This window comes from Saccostrea cucullata, unplaced genomic scaffold, assembly GCF_032062105.1.
Source record: "Saccostrea cucullata isolate Sc308-1 unplaced genomic scaffold, CSIRO_AGI_Scuc_v1 ctg233, whole genome shotgun sequence".
Lineage (NCBI taxonomy): Eukaryota > Metazoa > Mollusca > Bivalvia > Ostreida > Ostreidae > Saccostrea > Saccostrea cuccullata.
Window position 1 is genome coordinate 228,347 of NW_026925526.1, and position 21,503 is coordinate 249,849.

The following is a 21,503-nucleotide window of genomic DNA, read 5'->3' on the forward strand; positions in this document are numbered from 1 at the left end:
AATCAACGTGTATAGTGGATTTCATTCTCTCATGTTCTACAATACATGAAAATAATGAAAATAGTGTTCAAAAATGTACATTAAACATTGCACCTATGCAGGGCAATTCAATACTGCTAAAAAAAAACTTGAATGATGATCAGGAAAGAATATCATAGTACAAGAGATTATACTTAAGACATGTGTACTTATCGTGCATCTATCACAGTTTCATTATTTTGTAGAAAATGTACATAATGTACATTTCATCTACTGCAACATCTTCAAACCTCTTGGGACATGTAAACAATGTACAATTCCTCTATTGCAATATCTGCAAACATCTTGGGACAATGGATAATACAGAAATGTTACCAAGTGCATGGATACACAGATAAATATATGATTTTGCAAGTTGGTGTGCACAACAACAAAAACAAAAAAAAATGCTTGTAATGGGAAAAGTGAATAAAACAATTAGTGTAAAATGATGAAATGCTTTCAAATAGATCTCCGATAATCAAAAATTGGATTGTTTTCTGCAACGAAAAAATCTACTACTGAACTGTAACCATTATTAGAAGTAAGATTAATAGATATTTACAGTCGTACAAAACATGACAAGCAAAGAATTGTTAACATTTAACACAACTTTAACAACAATCGAAATAATATTTGTATAAACAAAAATATCACGTAATATATACATGCTTATTGTTACATTTGTTTAAAAATTTTGACTTATTACTCATAGTATAAATTAAGTATAAATTCAGTTCACAAAGTTTTTACAGCAGACAAGCATTATATACATGTAATGGACGTTTTTAAAAAACTCTCATATTACTGTAGATCACTAAATTTTCGCGACACCTTATTTTCGCGAGATAGTCTTTGACTCTTTAATAGCGAGACATAATTTTCACGCATTGTTGTTATTTCTCTATATAATCTTAAGGAATACTTTATACGCAATAATGAAATTTTCGCAAGCTCACTGTCTCGCGTAATTACGCGAAAATAAAGCTCTCGCGAATAAGAAGTGATTTACAGTATCATATTGTCAAAGAAAATCTCAGTCAAACATATATCAATGCTTGAGACTTCTACGTCTGAACATAACCAAAAATGAAAACGCATATGAGAAAAACATATAGAAAAATAATGTAATAAAAAAAGAAAAATAGTGTGAAACAATTTGATAATGTATCATACAGCTTGAAAGCTTCTATAGAATATATACAATTTTTATTACTTATGTCATGGGAAGAGTCCTTTGATCATCATGTGTACCACATGTTTATAAAACGTAATTGATTACTAGTATCAGAAAATGATTTTCTTAGGAAAGCAGTAATTTCAAAATCATCAGACAGGAGATAATTTGAAAATTAAAATTTAAAGGTTCTATGTCAAAAAAAGAAACCCAAAACAGCATCGCAATTTTGCAGGTAAACATGTTTTCCTTCATTGGATTCATCTAGTGCAAAGTTCTTTTAATAATTAGCTTTCACATAAGCAAATTCCATCAATGCCTATTCGATTTGAAAAAAAAACCCTTATATTTCAAGAGGATATTTTTTTCACTAAACGCAATAAAATATGAGTAATCAAAAATGAGATATTTTTTTTCATTTTGAATCATCTCTGCCTCTGATCGATGTTATTTCAGCCACAGCTCTGCAACTAGCTGGTCTTAAAAAGTTGGAATGGAAAATTAGATAGGAACTCATGGATTGTAATATTTTGACCCATTAATCGAAAAACAGTCCTTATTTGTTTCACGTACTAATGGTTATCCAAAAAAAATGGTATGATTGTACACATGGATAAAGGGGTAAGTCAAATAATTTTTTTTTTTTAAATCAGACAGCATTATGCTTATACAAATCATTCAAAATAAAGAAAATAAGAAGTACAATGTACTTGTATAAATGGAATTAAATTACTTAAAAGTATAATATTATTCATATTATTCACATTGAAAGTTGCTATAGAAACTTAATAAAACAAGAATTTCTTTGAAACCCCACATGTGCTATAGTAAGAATGCATTTCTTGAGAATACAAATCTATCTTGAATGGTACATCAAGTGATTTGTATGTAACAAAGTACATTTATCAACATGTACGATTGAGAACGTGAAATGCATCTTAACTTTATTTTTATCAAACTTAATTTCAAGTTCGTTATTTACTTTAAAGCACACAATTACATCACATAAACAACTTCGAGTGTTCAAGAGTTTAAATTACAGTTTTAAACTGAAAATATATTTTTGGTATACAACATTTATTTTTTTAGTACTGGCATACATATCAGTAAAATCAAGATTTTTGATATACAATACTTGTTGCCTGTATGTATGGTAGATGAGAACTGTTCAATATGTCGATATAGAAACAAGCTGAATCTGGACAGTACAACTGATACATTATTATCCGTTATACTGAACACAAAGTTGTAAATAAATCCTCCTTTTGTGTAAAAATACCATACATATGAGGCAATGATAAACACACATTTCTATACAATTATACAGCGAAAAACAACGGAATCGTGACTTAGAAAGTATGTATGGACGTAATTTTGCGAAATGTAATTTTTTACAAAGAGAAATCAGTCGTTCCTTTCTTTAATACCCCTGCTGAAAAATCTTCTAGAATAACTTGGTATTCTTCATCAGTGACATTGGTACCTGGCAATTGTTTTATAAATGAACATAGATTTCTATTGCTTAAGTACGAGTGCAGGTGTCATCGCACCATGTGCTTAGTTCCTCTTTGATGACGCAACCAGGACTGTTCGAATTTTCACTGCTAACGTCATTTTCTGTGGTCTTCTCACTTGTGTTCTCGGATTCCCATTTTACTAGTTTTTCACGAATGTCATCTGTTATAACACCGCCATCAACCTCTGAACAGTGGTGCTTATACTACAAAATAGTTATACATCATAAAAAAACATTCTTTAACCAATCCTTACTGGCAAAAGCCAATGTCGTCATTGATAAAGAAAATGACGTGTTATGTCGTCATTAATAAAGATAACGAAGCTTAAGAATTTTTTTAAAACGTATTTCTGTATAACTCTCAAATTGCATGACGGTGAACACCATTTTCATTTGGATGCTTATACTACTTTCATCAAACACCCCAACTTGAAGTTGCGAGTAAAAAGAAAGAATTCTCAATTTCATAGATTTATTAACAAATGCAACAGAATAGCAATAAATAAATATATTAAAATATATCAATATGCCCTAACTATTATAATTAAATTCATCATAACATAACAAATTTAACATAACAATATTCACTGAGTCATTTTTAACACCACAAAATCCTACACAACGTACAGTAAAAATTTGAAAATTGTTTTCATTATCCTAATGTAGGAATTAAGCCATGCCCGCATGGATTATAGCAATTTTAGTGAAGGTGCAATCCACGCAATATATCAAATTGCACAAATTGCCAGCAAATAACCTTAATAAATAATTGAGCTAATACACATTTACCACGTCTTTTTGTGAAAATGGTGTTAATAAAAAATATCGATTATTTTATGTGCGTAAGTAACAGCAAGTTTGATACCGATTTCGTGAATTGAATCCCCTCCCCTGCAGTCAATTTGACTTACACCATGACGTCATGTAGATTATCATTTTGTATTGTTTTTAATTTTAGCATTAAGAGCCAAGTAAAATAAGATCGCTGCCTGTCTTGAAGATAAAACACCTCCATAGTTTTTTCATCAATATTAAAACTATACACATTGACGCTTACGTGACTAGACAATACTGAATTCGTTACCGGTTAATTAAACATATTTGATGTTTATAATAATAGTAAGCAGTGGACACAGAGACTATAGTACCCAGACTTAAATATTTTCACAAACATATTTCACTAAATAAAACGCTAAATTTTTACAAAATCTAATATGAAATACAGACGATCTTATTCTAATTAATAATCTACATCTAATTTTCTTACAAGCATTACTGCTTTAACATGAACATAAAGTCTCATTAGAAAAGCATAAATATTTGTATCCAATAATTACATTAAAAAAAGATTAATACAAATTAAACATAATCCAAATAAATTACAGTTTGATATATCACCATCTTAAATACATGTGTACATGATTCTTAATACACCACTCCCAACCTCAGACAATATTATTTTATCAATATTATCAACATCTAGTCCTATCAGATACCTTAATAAAATTTCATCCACTCTATTCTTAGTATAAATTAGTCACGCAGCTATACAATTAAATGAAGCTCATTGACCACATCGCTCATCTGAGTTACTATGGCCCCGTTCTTTTTGATTAGCAGGGTTTTTCCTATATATTACATGTTGTGCTTTTTTTCATCGCAGGGGCTTTTGAACTTAACTTGAAACTACACTACCAGAGGATGCCTCTTTTTGATTTTATTTGTGTTCTTGATCTTTGAACTGAAAAAAATTGAAGCATCACTACATGAGGATGCTTCAATATAAATATGACTAAGTGCATATAAGGGTTTGACATGGCTTTGAATTTGAAAAATGCTTCCTCTATATTCCTAAGAAAGACATCTGTTTGTGTGGCTCCATCGTCACAGAAAGGAATTATATGAAGAAATTTGAACCTAGATTATGTACATATACTAAAGGTTTCAATGAAGTCTGGTCAAGTGGTTATAGAGAAGTGGTCCTTCATTTGATTAAATTTAAATCCCTTTACTCATGGGTGATTTATGGCATAAAATATGAAATTGCCACAGTGGTTCTTGAGAGGAAGTAAATAATGGTGAACAGTTTACAGAAGACACACGACTGACAACATACAGACACCCCTTGATCAGAAAAGCTCAAATGTGCCTTTGGTTCAGATGAGCTACAAAATGGAGTGTTGAACAAAAACAGTTGAAATTTCCCTCACTGGGCAGTTATTCCCATGTCAACAACGGATTTCAATTCAGACTGTTTCCTCTTAGAATTTAGACTCTAATAATGAGCACAAAATTTCCATTTCATATTGAATTGAATCGGCCTGGATGATTCACATATTCAATATTTATATTAATTTAACAGATTAGTAAGCACTATGAGGTACATCGTTGCTAGTAAATTGTTCATTTTCACAATCCTTCAACATTCATTTCTTCCAGAATCGTAGGAAGCACAGGAGTGTTGGGTACCATAGAATCGGAAGGAATCCTGACCATAGTCCCGCTTCCTGATGTTTTTACGAAGGGTTTCGAGAATCCAGAGTCCATGAACGCCTCGTCTCCTATGTCAAGGGGTGCACAGGAATCCCGAAGCAGAGACAAATAGGACATGTTTCCCCCCGATTTGCTCATCAAGCTCTGCGACATAGCTGGAGCCACTGGATTTCCACAAGTCACTTGATTTGCTAGAGTTGTAGAGCTGGTAAAAACTGGTGAAATGGAATCGAAGGGATCGGATACAAATGTGCTGGTTGTATTAGGAATGTGGTTCTCAAATTCGTTTTGAACAGGATTAGACCGATGGTTGGTCATTTCCAGCTGTCTGTTCAGAAATGTCTCTTTTCCTACCTGCGCTTGAAGAGGATAATGCTGAGTTTCCGACACCGGATTTATAAAATTTGAGTAAGTTACATTGCATTCCCCCGCTGCATGGTTATATAATGGGTACTGATCTATTGGGGAGTTTCCAGTGGTTGGTACTCCGCTGAAACATCCTACCACATCTTGGTCATCATGTTGGTATACGTCTTGCAGTCCTTGATGGCTACTTGGTGTGTTCGCGATGACATCAGGTGTGGACATTGGATTAAATGAGTTGCTAGAGATTTCCACATTTGTCATCGCCTTTGCAAGTTCTTTCAATAATTGCTCTGGAAGTTTTCCTTGGTCAAGATCAACGCAGTACTGTTTGTACTAAAGACAGTAAATAATAAAGAGATATAGCCTTTGTTATGTTTCACATCTTAGCACTAAACGTCTTGGGTTAAAATATAATATGGAGATGATATCATACGGCTTAAATGAGTAATTTTCAGTCTATAGGTAACCTCATACTCAATTGTTACACGCTGCACAAGATCGACAACTCCTGCAGCTCTACAGACTTGTAACTTTTTTATTGCCTCCCTTAACAGATTTACCACGGGTCTTTCTTTTAATATTCCACTTTAATAGAATTTTTTCCTGCACTAATGATTCGGTCATTTTTTTTTTCAATTTGCTCTCAGTTTTGCCCCGTTTCATTTTTATTTCCTTTCTTGAGACCATTCTATTAGCTTAAAAAACCATAAGACCACTGAAATGAATTTTTGTACTCAGTATAATAGGACTTAACAGTGTAAAAAAAAATATAAAATTTACAGAAAATATCATTTATGACGTAAGAAATGCAAATTCAACAGAAAACAATTTGAGATTCAATATAATGTTAAGAACCGCATAGATCAATAAATTTGCCGTATGTTTAATGGGTCATCTGTATAATGTAAACAGCTGTAAATAAATATAATTATGGATATTCGAGGTTGTTCACCTTTTATTGACACGAATTAGACAATAACTTTTAACAATGATAAATAACGCTCATTAAGAACGGTCAATGTCGACTTCAAACTGAATGGTCTCAGTATCAGTTCAACTGTTCGGACGGTCGATAACCTTTCGTTTTCTAGAACATTCCAAAATGTGTTACATGGGCACCCAGACGACTTAGTGCTAAAAGGTTAAACTGTTTTTCCTCATTGACTACAATAACAGGGCGGATCCAAGTCTATCACAATGCATGTATTTTTCAAAGAGTACATGCAGTGTAAAACAAGGGGGAAAATCGCGAAAAGTAGAATGGAAATGTACGAGGTATATCAAAAGTTTCGCTTTTTTTATAACACATTGGCGACGTTTCCGCTTTGCGCCTAGTGTAAACATAAAAAAATGGGAAATAACTTTTGATACAGATCAACACAATTGAATCTTTTTAACAAAGATTTCTGTTGATAGAAAGTTATAAATTTCTATCATCATCATTCCGATTGATTTGAAAAACGATCTTTTCAAATACAGCAGGGATCTTATCAATAAGTGCATTTTCTTTAGAAAAATGAGAAGAAATTATGCGGTAAGAAAAACTGCTAATTGAGCAGTGATATAATGTTAACTTAAAAAATAAAACAAATATGCTATTGATAACTCGAAAAAAATTTCAGTTCATGGTTTAAATAAAACCTAGTATACTATACATGTATTGGTGGTGGACATGAAAGGCATCTTGGCTTCCAAATGTGCCCCCTACCCACCAGTTGTCTGAGAAGGTACCGATTATAGAATATGGTTGTATAATACTATGCATCCAGAGATGGAATATTTCCTTTTAAGTGGTAACTAAATATGGTAAAAATCTATAAAATTCTCTATGGTCAGATATTTTGGGACATCTTAAACAAAAACTATAATGATTTTGAAGATAATATCCCTGTACATGAAGCCCATTTTACTGAGGGTTACAATTAAATGGGGAAAAAAAATAAAAAATTTTCGTGGCTCATACCTAGTACCTCAACATTAATGTCAATAAAAATGTGACATTAAATTATCTAACTCTACAAAATACATAACAAAACATCTGGAACATTGAAGAGCTCTTCAGTATATTAATTTGGATATATCCCCATCATTTCAGAACTATAAAACTATTTGGTTCCAAACCATTCCTTTCATAAGCTGCCATTAATGTTTACGTTTTGTTTACACGAGGCAGATTACTTTTGTCATAACGCTGATAGTTCCCTCTTCATAAACCTATTGGATCCGCCACTGTAGAATGATGTTTTGTTTACAGCAATTTTTGCATCATTGAACAGTGTGCCCTGTTGACTAATTCAATTTTGCTTCTGTTCCGAGCAAATATTGAATCCAGAGGAAAAAAAAGTATTTGAAATTCACATTGTATCCCTTAGCTTAGCTAGTCTACTCTTAAATAAAAGGGCATGCAGCATGTCAGAGCCGTGCAGTGGGTGTAGCCATAAAGAGAGGTGCCTCACGATACATAAATATATACATATGTAATAACCATATAATAGTAACTAATAACTACATAATAGTACCTAATAACTATATAACTGTACCTAATAACAATATATTAACACTTTCAGATATCCTTGTTTGTAAGTTTGTAACCATGTGTCCACTTGTCTTGTGATATACATGTCAGTCACACCTCACCATCTGCACTTAAACTCTACCTTATAACACTTAAGTTACTACTTACCAATTCCAGCTCTTCTCTAAGTTTAAATATGGCTTGTTCTCTGTTGCTGACCAAGTCCTCTAGATATTGGTATCTCAGCTTCTTTCGTGCACGGCACTCACGTGCACTCTGTCGACTCCTTTCTAGTTTCACTTTCACATCTACTTTATTGCCACGCCTTCCCGGTCTACCCCTCCCGTTCCGCCTCTGGGGTCTGTCTGTTGACATCTTTTTCATATCCTAGTTATAGATGAAAAAATTCTTATAACATAAACTTTTTTTCAAATTTCAAATACAAAAATGTAATAATAATATTTGATATGCCACGGCTGATATTTGTATTACAATATTCTTTATTTAAAAAAAAAATTATTATTATACTAGAGAATTCTTTGTTCTATAATTTTTTTAAAATATAAAATTACCATTTAGCAATGATATAAATTCCTTATAAAGATCTATTTCACTTAGAGTTCTTTTCCTGCCTAATAAATGCACCGTTTCACAGTCGACGTACAGAAGGTCCGACTCCTACGACGGTTTAGCACAAATAATAACCGTCAACTCTTGTTGACTGCCATATATTTTAAAAACATTAATTAGGTACATTAAAGTAATGACACGTGATTGTATCTAATTATTACATCTATTCACGTGACAAAAGAAAAACAACAACACGTGTGAGAGAATATTCTAGAACGTTGCCCTAAATTTAATTCAAAAACATGTTATTGGGGTCATGTCAATATTACGAAAATAAACAAAAAAAAAATATTCAAACATGTTCCCTTTGTTTAAGTATTATTTCGAGCTGACAGAGATCACACATTCCAACTCTCGGGTAAGATTCCATGTACCCATCACCACCCCTCCTGTCGATTTTTTTTCTTTTTCTCATAAAAATATTTCAGAACATAATTTCAATAAACATACCAATAATAAATTATTCAAAATAAATGTCGATTATTTTTTTTCACGGAAGTTACCAAAATACAAGAATTCATGTAGCTATCAAACTCTTGCGCAATCTCTGTTGTGATACGATTCAAAGCAAATTAAGATCCTACCTTAAACCTCAGAACGAATTATTTAACAAAATCCGTTACCACAGCACGATTTAACATTACAATATACATCCATAGAATGAAAGAAACAACCGTTTCTCTGTTAAAAAGCCTTATTCAAAACGTACGGATTCCACGATAACTTGAATGTTTGTAAACAAAAATCAGCTGTTTTACTGCGCAGTGGGCTGATGAATGGAATGTTTGCCCCGATAACAAATGAACTTTACTTACTAAGTCCTCCGTGGGTTGAATATGATTTAAGTTTTCCTCACTCATTCAGATCTTTTTCACTAGAGCACCAAAAACAAAGTGACTCAATTTCTCACTGACATTATTTTTCATCTGAGTTTGCACTCGACACTATCTATGAACCGAAGGCATTGACTGGTTAATCATAACAAGTAGACTATTTTTAGAACTGTCGCTGTGACGTCAAATTGTTGTTTTCTCAATCGAGATTGTTCTTGTGCAGGCTGGATTTTGACCTTGATCACGATGACGCTTTCACACATTGATAGAATGTGCATTAACAATTTAGAGGTATGTTGTTTTTGTTGATGTTTATTTTTTTTTTATGAATCACTCCCGATTTTATAAGAGGGGGTGTAGATATATATTTAATGGATTGTAGTTAATCAATAAAGTAATACAAATATAAAAAGAGGGGGGGGGATTAAGAATTGGATGTCAACCGTCGTATATTGGCTCATATTTCATATATTTCACCTTTTAAAAGACATGGCTTCACTGTATGATAAGAAAAAAATATTTTATTTGAAATCAATTATTGATAATTAATATGTCATTATATTTATTCATTTAATAATTTCTCAGCGTTTAAGAGACATTAATTTTTCTTCTTCTTTTCATGCGGTAAATAAAAAGGAATGTTTTTAATGAAACATTTTTTCTTAATCCTCAATTAAATACTTTACAGGTCACATGAACCAAAGTCAAGACGATTTTTAAAGGCCTCACTGACAAGTATAGGAACAGGGATATCCCTGGCCTTGCCAGGGAAACAGGCTTCACTAGGCGTATGGCCTGTACATATTTCTTGACCAGTGGCCGTTCATCAATGAAACGTACTGTGAAGTACATATCATTAATACAATGATTACTCTGTTTAATCCTTCATTTAATGATTATTTATACAGATATAAATATAAACAATAAAATGACTTTCGTTGGTTTTTAATAAGGGAATTAACGTCATAGCCGTTGCAGAAAAAAAAATACTTACCTATATATGTATTTTTTGCAACAGCTGTGAAATTAATTTCCGTACTAACAACCAGCAGGGCCAGAAAGCATTCTATTGTTTATTGTGGCATTTCTTTGATCTCGGCAATAACTGTAGTAGAATTGCATTAAAATTGCTATGTCTATTAAAAAGTTGGAAAAAGAATGGTACTCCCGTAAAGATTTTACACGTGCGCTCTTTTTATCATTTATGAAGTGCGAACAATTTGCAAAATTAATCTGGAATTTCACTCATGCTCAGACATGCTGATATCATTTATACATTTATTTTTTTTTTGTTGAATTTTTTTAATAGTGTTTTATATGTCTTTCATACAGGATACAGTATTCTACGTGCAAGTATTGAAAAAATTGGCACGTGACAATTACTTTATTTACCTACTCGTACTTACATGTACTTATGTAAAATTATTGTTAATCTTGTGTCCACTTATGTTTATAAGGCTTTATCTCATAATGGTAAGTTAACCTGCATCAAATAAAAAATATGCATACACATCTTAAATACGTTCAGGAAATATGAGTTAATCTCTCTTACTGTAGCCGTTACTTCCAAAAGAAAGAAAAATGACAAGAAAAATTAGAAAATATATTGTTAGTCATTTTTCTTTCTGTAGAAGTATGAGAGATTAAAATGTTTTTTTTTAATCATAAATTCGAAATTGTGGTTTCTTTTCAATTAGCAAAATTTAAAAACATCTATTGACATACAAAGTTAACTAACCTTAATTCTGATACTATCGATATAAAAAAGAAAGAAAAATAGAGGTACCTCAATAAGGAAAATAAAACTGGATACTTGTTCCTTTTTTTCTTGCATCTCGAACTTTTCACAAGCCTATCCTTTATTAGAAATAGACTCGATCAGTAATCACCATTTTATTACACATGCATCCGATGAGGTGACGTCAGTAAAGGAATTTGATTATTTTTTGCTATCAATGAATGAGGTATTGTACATCTTCCATTAATTTTTACTTTAATTCCATTGTAGGAACGATTTCTATTTCTGGACATATTTCAATGACTGTGCCCCAGGGGGGCCTGATTGGTAAATGAACAAACTACATAATTAAATAGGCTACAACTAAATAGGTTCATACACCTACAATGACTACAAAGATGAATAGTTAGGAGAGAGAGGGAGAGAGAGAGAGAGATAATTGTGTCCCTGTGTATGACCTAGTCCTTGAAAAGGAAGAACCTTATAATTAATTTGAAAGAAAATAGTTTTCCTTATTCGTATGTATGCTTTCATATCAAATGATGAATTAGCTAGCCTACGACGTGTTCTTTATTGTTGTATTCTGATTACATGGAGGGAATGGATTAATGATCTCTACGTTTATTGCAGCACATACACAAGTTGATTCAAATGCATGGCAGCCGTGTTCGCGTGATCAAAACCAGGTAAGTGGAATTGTTAATTCTCACGTGAGTTAAAAGTATTCTAATCATGATTAATAATTATAAAGACGAAATGTATCATCATAAAGCGTAATCAAAAGCAACTCCTTCACGGAAGTAATGCAGATTAACGTTTACAGAATAATGCACTAACTCTTATTTATAAATATTGAACTTTTCTAGAGGACAGATCGTAATAGCATATTGTCAACATTTCAAAGAATAAGAAGACGTTTACAGTAACTAGTGATTTCTAGACCTTTTTCAAATTAAAGCAGTAACGACTTATAGCTTCTCATTTATGAATAACCATGCGCTTCACCTTTTTTCTCATCTGTCACAGAATTATTCCTTGTGTAAAGGATTGGCTTCTTATAGTTAATAACTAGATATTTATAAAATAAAGTGTTAATTGTTAGCACTGTTCCATTCCAAATTAATGACAATATAAAAGGAACAAATATAATTCCCATAAACTACAGAATTGTGAAAGCTACCCAAGCAGACGAAGGGCATTTATTCCATCTATGAAGCTGATGTACATATAACTCTATAATATTGCACATGATAACGTATGTGTATACAGTATATATATTGTAGCATTGATATACTTATTCAGTATATATATCGAAACATGTGAGAGTATATTGCTCTTAATATTTGACCTTGAGGCCATTGTGGGGGCACACCATAAGAAAAAAAAGGTATTGACATTATAGAGGGGACCCTCTCCCTTCCCCTGGCCAAAAAAAAACTCTGAACAGCAGCAAAATAAAATTGACTCATCAGCCAGGTAAGCGGTGTGGTCCATGGGCTTCTTATTTAGCATCTCGTCTACGAGGACCATCAACCCCTTCACTTCATATAAAGTGACTCATTTCAAAGGACAAGGTAGGGTAACCATAGAGGAGTAAGCATTTCATATCGACCGGTCCAACACGCCTTGAGTCGTATATTTTGATCGGATAAACAAATTAAAAAAAATATAGTATCAAATTGAATAAAATTTCCTAACAATTTGTATCAAAACACCAGATAACATGCAGTCGAGATGTATGAACCCCTGAGAGCTACAGTGCCACCAAATTAAAAGGTGTTCATTTATGTACGCTGTTTCTAAATTTAGTTCTCTGTACTTTCATGAAAACATCTTACGATTCATGTGTTTCTATAATTCTTACCCACAAAAATGCATTATATTAATTATTTCCACTGTGGACTTTTATTTTAAGCACATGCACATGTACTCAGGAATGCATCTGATATTGTAGTTCTAATTCATTAAAAAAATGAAACATAAAAAACCTGGTGTTCTGGACATTGATAACCTTTAATACACTGGTGCTTGAAATAAGCATAGTAAATAGTTGTGGAAGTCTTAAAAATTATTTTTTTATAATTGGTACTTAGTACTACTCTCGTTGAAGCACCCCGACCTAACCGGTCATATGAGGGTCAACTTTAATCTTAATTAGCCCAGGTTAACATCAGAAAACATCATGGATTACTGGCAGAAAAACCCAAATACACCATGCAGCAAGAAAATGAATAAAACCTAAGCAACAAGAAGATTCAAGCAACAGAGTTCACTGTACCTCACAAACTTGAGGATATAATGACTCAGATAGCAGTAGTGGGAAGGTAATATTATATAGGGCAGTGCCCAGTGTACAAAGTAATGATAGTACACTCCAGAAACTGTCATTGACCCGTCACATGAAAATACTAGTTTTGGCAAATGAGCAATAGTGCCGAAGATGAATGCTTACCAGTGCATTTGATGATCAAATTGCAATTTGTTGGGACTCCAGCGGCTTCTGTTCAAGAACTGAGGTGAAGAAAATGGAACCTATACTCAACAAAGAGAAGCTGATGGTGAATTTGATTAACTTAGGAAGGAAAACGAATTTGTAGAAAAGGAATAAGGCACAGATAAAGCAAATTGAACATGGCCATAACATTAATAAAAATTAAAACAACAGATCTAGGATGATATTGAGAAACTAAAAGAAATGATTCAACTGCTTATCACCATAGTCAGTGTCATAGCACAAGGAAAAAGATCAGAACAGATGAGCACAACACAGGATGAGTAAACCATGTGATAGATATCAAACATAGTCCAGCAGAGGAAAGTGCAGAACGCAAAATTTATGGAACGCCTGGACTTTTTTATCATGACAAAATTAAATATATGATATGCATTTATCATTTTGTGATGTGCTTTTGTCAGTATGTGGTGTACATGTGTCATTATGAGGTGCACTTTTGTCATTAATTGATGTGCTTTTATCAATATGTGATGTGCATTTGTCATCATGTGATGTCCATTTGTAAATATATGATATGCTTTTATTATTTTAAAAGTGAATGTGCTTTTATCATTTTGTGATGTGCTTTTATCATTTTGTGATGTTATTTTGTCATTATGTTGTGTGATTTATTCATAATGTGGCGTGCATTTATCATTATGTAAAGTTCATGTTTCATTAGATCGTGAACTTTCACAAGCCATTACGTCGTGTTCAAAAGTTTTCATGCATGGTGCAAACATCTTTACGTGATGTGCAAATTTTATCGCGATGAAAACGTTTTCCTTCTACACTTAATTTGCAATAGATGATAAAAAATTCAAACATAGATAAATCATTTGGAAAAAAAATCCTCTTATTCGAAAATTTAACTGCAAGGACTTGGTATCACTTTTTCCAAACACAACTTCTTACTATTGAACATGTTCATTGATAGGTCGCCCCCTCTCAACACTTACCCCTAAGGGAAATGTAGTATTTCGTGAAAAAAATTGGTACTGAGAGAAATTTGACCCCCTCCCCCTCCACGAAATAAATTATTATTTAGTTTGGCAAATTTGCAACCCCCTTTTTGCTGGTGAACTTTTTTCAGTAAATTCTGTCTTTTTTCTTGGCTGTCACCCCCCCCCCCCCCCCCCCCCCCACTGCACACACAATTTCCTTGAATTTAATTTTTTTTTAATTCATTTTTATTTTTTATAGTTTAGAAGTTTTTTCACATTTGTTTACGATATTTTTTCTAATATTTGTCAAATCAATTCTAGGATTTTTTTTGCTTTGGTAGGATGGAACTCTGAACTAAGTCAACGTTATCTAAAAGTTAAAACTTGCACAGCAAGTACAGATGTTTGCATCACATATAAAGACTTTTGAACACGACATCATGGCTATTAAAAGTACGTGATCTTATGAAATATGCACATAACATACATGTAATGACAAATGCACATCATATAATGGTAATATCAAATCGCATTATGACAAATACACATCAAATAATGACAAAAACACATCACTAAAGACAAAAGCACATCACATAATGTTAAAAGCACATCATGTAATAACAAAAGCACATTACACAATGACAAAACCACATTACGTAATAACAAAAGCACATCACATAATGACAGATGCACATCACATAATGACAAAAGACCACCACAAGATGATTAAAGTACGTCACATAAAAATAAATGCACATCACATAATGACAAAAGCACATTAAAAATGATAAAAGCACATCACATAACAATAAAAGCACATCAAATAATTATAATCCACATCATAAATTTAAGTTTGCCATTATATGACAGTTTGAACCTTCCATAAAAACTCGTACCGGTAGATATGTAGAATTCGTTTGTACAAAAATCAAAATGGTGATATAAATCAAACAGCTATCAATTGTGATGATCAGGATTCATTTTTGTAAATAACATGTATAGTTTGCGCACATATTAAAAAAAGATCTCTAAGATATTAGTTTTTCGTATTAAAGAATTAGCCAAATTTTGCTCATGTTTTCGCATAGAATTTCTACATACATATATAAAGATATTAAAAAAAATCGAACTGACGTAAAGCAACATTTCATCAGGCAATCAATCTTTTTTGTTGTGCTTTTATTGTGTTTGATGTTATATTAGAAAAAAGCAACGACTCCTCCATGAAGCTTGTTTATCATTTTATACAACTGTCCTTGTATTTTATTTAAAGCAGGTGCTGACAAAAATTAAGCATTGCATTTTAAAAATAGTTTTGTCTTCAAGGTCACAAATAAAAGTGTTGACAATTTAAAAAAAAAGCACTATTATCATAATTTACTTCCCTGGTGTACGAAAATAAAAATCTTATTTGAGTCGTTAAAGTATATGTGTCAACGATATGTTTATCGACTAATTAATGTTACGTCACGGAGTCGAGAAGCTATGTAAATGACTTCTGCAATCTTATTTTGACCAAAAATAGACATGCTTGTACCTTGCACTCAGTTGCATGAAAAACAAAACCACACTTTCATAAAAGTACTTAACTTAAAGATGCTAACTGGTGCTTTAGCGAATTTAAGCTATGAAAAAAAATCACACACACACACACATACAAACCAAACAATGTATGATAAACATTGATCGAACTTAAGAAATTTATAAACAATACAAGTATGTGATAAGGGGATTAAATTGAACCCCTTGAAATTCCAGAGGTGGGATCAGGTGCCTAGGAGGAGTTAGCATCCCTTTTAACCGGTCACAACCGCTCTGAGTCCAATGTATTGATCGAATGGAAGGAATATTCTATAGTGCAATTTAGTATAAAAACAAAGGCCTAATAAGTGTTTTGAAACGATTCAACCGAAAAAAAGATCAAGTGACAGGTTGCATTTTCTAATAAGATCACAATATCGGTAATAGATCTTACGAAATGCAAATTCTAAACAAGGCTATTGAAAATCCCTGTTACATCAACTTATGTGTGAGTAGCCTGCCTCGATAAAAAAAATTACTTGATCGTTCTCAGAATATGCTCTGGAGTAGCGAATAATTTGGGAGACATAAACACCGTATGGAGGTGATGGCGGAATATCACTACATATAACTAAGGAAAGTTGACGATGGAGATGCTGAAGTAATCTGTAATTGTTTGTCATACAATTTAGTTGTTATCTAGCTTAAAAATATGAAAAAGATGTGGCAGACTCGAGTCTGCAGTGTTTTTATTCGTCTTAATGATTTGTTTTCTTCTTTTCTTTATTGATTGTTTGTTGTTGTTTTTTTCGACAGGTCTTTGTTATTAAAGAAAAATGATAGAAATCCCAATAAATTAATTTAATGTGCTGCATATGTTTATGCTAGTTTTATGTAACTGTAGTCCTACGTGTATATTAGAAAATTCAAATAAAAAAAAATGAATCACTGATTGTTTTCCAACAGCTAAATAGAGCCTTTTAATCTCTAGGTCATAAATAAACATGTTGACAAAATAAACATTTACAGTGTTTGCATTTTTCTGATGTACAAATAAATTGGATTTGGAGTGACAAAATTAATCAGAAAAAAGCATTAGAAATTCTGTTTATCAAGCACCAAATAACAAAGATAAAGAACTTAAGCTCCAGACAATATGACATTGCATTTGCAAACAAATTAATCAACAATGCTTTAATACCAAACGAAGTAAATAAAGCAATTGTAAAGCACATCAAGCTTGGAGTCTCTCTTGTTCTCTCAAATTATCGATGTTAACTCTACAATTGATCTCCCAGTTGATATGTGCTTTGTGCCTTTGAGAGCATATATACCATTACCTTATTATTAAATAATATTAAATGCAGATTTGCATATGGTGTTTGTAGTCTCTCATAGTTATTATAAGCTAACTGATGATTGCTATTAAGATATGGCATGCAAAAAATTAAAAGAATTTAAAAGACTGTCTCCATTATATATATAGTGCATAGACTACATAAGCAATACCATTGATTTCGTAAGGTGATCACAGTATTGTAAAAAGGAGAATTTTAAAATTCCGTGTCATAGTTTTAATTGCAACAAAAATATAACAAAAATATCTTTTTATAATTTTTAACAACACATGAACTCATTTACAAACTTAAAATTTGCAAGTCCTGAAAATGGAGATCTAGATAGCATATACAGCATGTGGGCTTTATGTGATGTTCAAAGTGGGAATCGGATGTCTTCAATCTCACAATGCAACTGAACATTGACAAGATTTTTGCAAAAAATATGAGATGCCTAACTTTGAGCACTCGAGAACAAATTTATCACGCTACACTGCAAGTTCAACATCCAGTTTCTAAAAGAAACAAAGAAAGAAGATAGGAGTTCAACATCATTAAAAACAAAAAGTTATCGACACTGTCTGAAAGATGCAACTAAAGAACATTGAGTGGAGGCTTAAAACAACTAAGACGTGTGCAAGGTAAAGAACTCTTAACTGCTCAATACCCCGAACTGACTTACCCCTAAATGTGAAGTCCTTTATAAGTATATACTGACGACTCTCGATAGCCGAAACATTCTCAAATGAGACGTAAAACAACGTACAATCAATCATTTTTTTCATTTTTAGACCATATATGAATAATTTTCAAAAGAAGCCTTTTTGCAACAAATATTTCAGCCTTATCTCCATCAAATTGACTTACATTTAAGCAAACAATATCACTTATGCAATAAAATTTATTCCAGAAAACATTCATGAAGTTTTCTCTAAATATTACTGGATTTATAGTTTGTTTATTTTACTGACATTTATTTTTAACGTTTTTTCTTTCTTATTTTTTTTTGTTTTGATAAAAATCTATGTAATTTTAATTTTAGGCATATTTTTAATTGGTTAATTAACCACGAATTTCGATTTGACCAAACCACTTTGATAATAAAACCACTTATTTATTCAAAGGTAGATGCTGTCAAAAACAAGTTAACCATTGCATTTTTATCTTAATATTTTTTCCACGATGTCAAAAATAAACATGCTGTCAAAAGCGTTTTGAATAATTGTGTCATTGATATTGTATTGCAAGCTTATTTGCATAATTTACATCCTTGCTATAAGATATGTATAACGTCTTGACTTGTCAATGTATAACTGTCAACAATGAATTTCAGCTAGCTAGAGAATTGTTAATTTTTTAAAAAGACCATGATATATTATCTATAAATCAATCTCTAAGACGGCAGATGAAGTAAAAAAAAAATATCTGGTGTTTCTAGAGAAAGCCTCAATATATCATATAGTTCATACAGTACATGCATTCAAATTGATACCAAAAGTCAAAAGTACATTTCCAGTAAAAATAGAAAAAAGGTCATCGCTAAAGAAGCACACTGAAGAAAGATGCAAATGGTATTCAAAGCAAAGGGTTAAATATAAATAGGGCGTAACATTTCCAACAAGAGCCTCTTAAGCTTAATGGTAAGCAAATATCGTTATGTTTTTAACAAAAACAAAACAAAAAAAACCCATTATGAGTTCGTTACATGCTTGAAGAAAAGAGAATACATAAAAACTTTAATTATTGTGTAACTTGCAAAATGAGGTTATGAATTAATAAAAGAAGCAAAATTGCTTACTCATTTTGTGTAGGTATACAGTATATAATTCCAAAATAAACCAGATTAATAAGTCAACATACTATTTACTTAAGTATTTTATTGTTAGGTTATGCATGTCATCTCAAAAATTTTAATGATGATTTATAAAGACTAACGTTACATTTTAACCTGCACTCGAAAGCAATTTTGCAAAGTTTAAAGTTTCATCTTAGATTTGTTGAAGAAGTATATTTAATCGTTTTGATATAAAGGGAAAAACGTCCAAAAAACCAAACTCACCTCAGTGATGATATCGATAATGCAATGAACACTTTAAAAATTTTCTTTATTAAAACTGGAGTATTTCTTCTGATTAATATATTTTGTAACACTCAAAAAATGAAAAGATAATAAAAATGGACTTTTTTTCTAATTGAAAACAAAATGTCCTTTAGTTCATTTAGTATGGTTTATAATTCCAGTAAATATGAAGAAGGTAGCCAAAAATTTGTTAATTTTCTGTTGCTTGATAGAGTGCCTTCCACATAATACAGAAATCGTCTCAGTCAAAGGTATAATTAAACCTATTTTTAGGCACAGACGTTAAAATTTCATTTTAATTCGGTTGATATTATTCACATTATTACAAACAACACATCAAGGTCATTTGTACGAATCGGTGACTCATTTGTTGTTCATGCAGCTACACGTCACACTAGCACTTTGTGACGCATGTTTGACGTACCAAATAACAAAATGTACGTAAATAAAAATTATAAAACAGTAATTATTGAACAAACAATTTACTTATGATAATTAGGGTTTTTATTCTTCTTTATTCACATCAAATGAAAAGAGTTGCAATAAAAATGTAATGTGTTTAAATTTTTGAAGACTAGTCGAGATTCATTTTACCTATTTCGGAAAAGTACGGAGTAAAAAGTGTGTCTGAACATATTTCACATGTGCCTCACCTGACGTTACTTATTTTTCTTATATTAAAAATATTAACCCCGTACAGGTCTAATACACGTGTATTGTTAAGTAAGGGGTTTTTTTAAATGAAAAAAGTTGCGTCAGGTGCCTGAGTTCATATGGGCTTGATTTAGAAGACAATTCTCTGGTGGATGCATAGGCCCTATCTGTAATACATCTACAAAAAATTGCTACATTCTGAATTTTATTTAATTAAATTAATATTACTATTAAAGCAATTCTTATTATATTGTAATTTTTTAAACCTGAGAATTGCTTAAAGTTAAGCAGTAAAGAGTTTTGTTTTCAATGCTTCCTAAGGTCTCATCAAAGGTCAACATGTCAAAAAAATTTTACAATAGCTCCAAAACAATGTGAGGTATAAAGTTGAAATTTTTATAGTTCATAAAATATCCTTATTTAACAGATAGAAAGTATCACTTGAAAAGATATATTTAAAAAAATATTTATCAAGAAAAAATATATTAAAAAATTAAAAAGTTTATGAAAAGAAAGAATATAAAGTTTATAGTAGATTTTGAGAGATGAATTTTGAAGATTATGAAAAATATTCAAGCTTAAATATATATTGAAACAATACAAATTATGAGCAGAGAAAACACATGCATACATGTATAAACATCAGATGTGGAATCAGGTACCATGGATACAGTAAACACCTCCTGTCAATCATCGACCATATGAATAAAGGATATGGATCGAGATAACGAACAGTATTCAATGTCAAAGTCCATAAAACAATACAAAATAGGAGCAGAGACCAAACACTGACCTCTAACTCATCAGTGGTGGGATCAGGTGTCATGGAGGGGTGAGCATTCCCTGCTGACCGATCACACCCGTCTCGTGTTCCTTGTCATGATCAGGAAACGGCGAAAAAATCCGTCGTCACTTCAGTGTATAAATAATGGACTAACAATTAGTATGAAAAACGTCAATCAGCACTTGACTTGATAAATTGTATTTGCTGACAAGGTCATTGTATCGACCATAGAACTTACGGAATTATGACTTTAAACGACTCTGCTGATATTCTTGTTTCATCAACTTGTTTGTCAATAATTTACCTCCTTTTAGAAATTGTTTATACACAGAGCATACTTTTGCGCAACGAATCAACTGAGATATATAAACGCCGTATGCTGGTGATGAAGGTATGTTGCTGC

General features: G+C 31.8%; 1 protein-coding gene and 1 long non-coding RNA gene across 6 annotated transcripts; one reads left to right on the forward strand and one right to left on the reverse strand.

Annotated features, from left to right (window-relative positions):
- The first annotated feature begins 1,719 nt into the window (after nt 1-1,719).
- LOC134269117 (uncharacterized) lies at nt 1,720-12,466 on the forward strand. 3 transcript variants are annotated; one of them, XR_009992501.1, is made up of 5 exons: nt 9,772-9,839; nt 10,237-10,384; nt 11,557-11,613; nt 11,917-11,972; nt 12,153-12,464. It is a non-coding gene; the product is annotated as an uncharacterized LOC134269117 (long non-coding RNA). The 3 variants fall into 3 exon arrangements; XR_009992499.1 differs by having other exon boundaries at nt 11,917-12,466; XR_009992500.1 differs by lacking the exons at nt 11,557-11,613; nt 11,917-11,972; nt 12,153-12,464 and adding an exon at nt 1,720-1,816 and having other exon boundaries at nt 10,237-10,507.
- LOC134269116 (uncharacterized) lies at nt 3,167-9,691 on the reverse strand. Of its 3 annotated transcripts, none has more exons than XM_062751340.1 (3): nt 9,531-9,691; nt 8,254-8,472; nt 3,167-5,903 (listed from the first exon to the last, which is right to left on the reverse strand). In XM_062751340.1, the coding sequence occupies exons 1-3, from the start codon at nt 9,573-9,575 to the stop codon at nt 5,121-5,123; spliced, it is 1,047 nt and encodes a 348-aa protein (XP_062607324.1). In that variant the 5' UTR covers nt 9,576-9,691; the 3' UTR covers nt 3,167-5,120. The 3 variants fall into 3 exon arrangements, with proteins under 3 accessions (XP_062607324.1, XP_062607326.1, XP_062607325.1); XM_062751342.1 differs by lacking the exon at nt 9,531-9,691 and adding an exon at nt 9,300-9,493; XM_062751341.1 differs by lacking the exon at nt 9,531-9,691 and adding an exon at nt 8,658-8,949.
- Nucleotides 12,467-21,503: the final 9,037 nt, after the last annotated feature.

What these genes read in the sequence shown, in the direction of transcription:
- LOC134269116 (XM_062751340.1), bottom strand. Translation starts at nt 9,575, where the DNA reads ATGAGTGAGGAAAACTTAAATCATATTCAACCCACGGAGGACTTA. An exon ending in TTCAACCCACGGAGGACTTA is followed by an intron (nt 8,473 to 9,530) that starts GTAAGTAAAGTT and finishes ATCTATAACTAG; the next exon opens with GATATGAAAAAGATGTCAAC. An exon ending in TTAGAGAAGAGCTGGAATTG is followed by an intron (nt 5,904 to 8,253) that starts GTAAGTAGTAAC and finishes TACTGTCTTTAG; the next exon opens with TACAAACAGTACTGCGTTGA.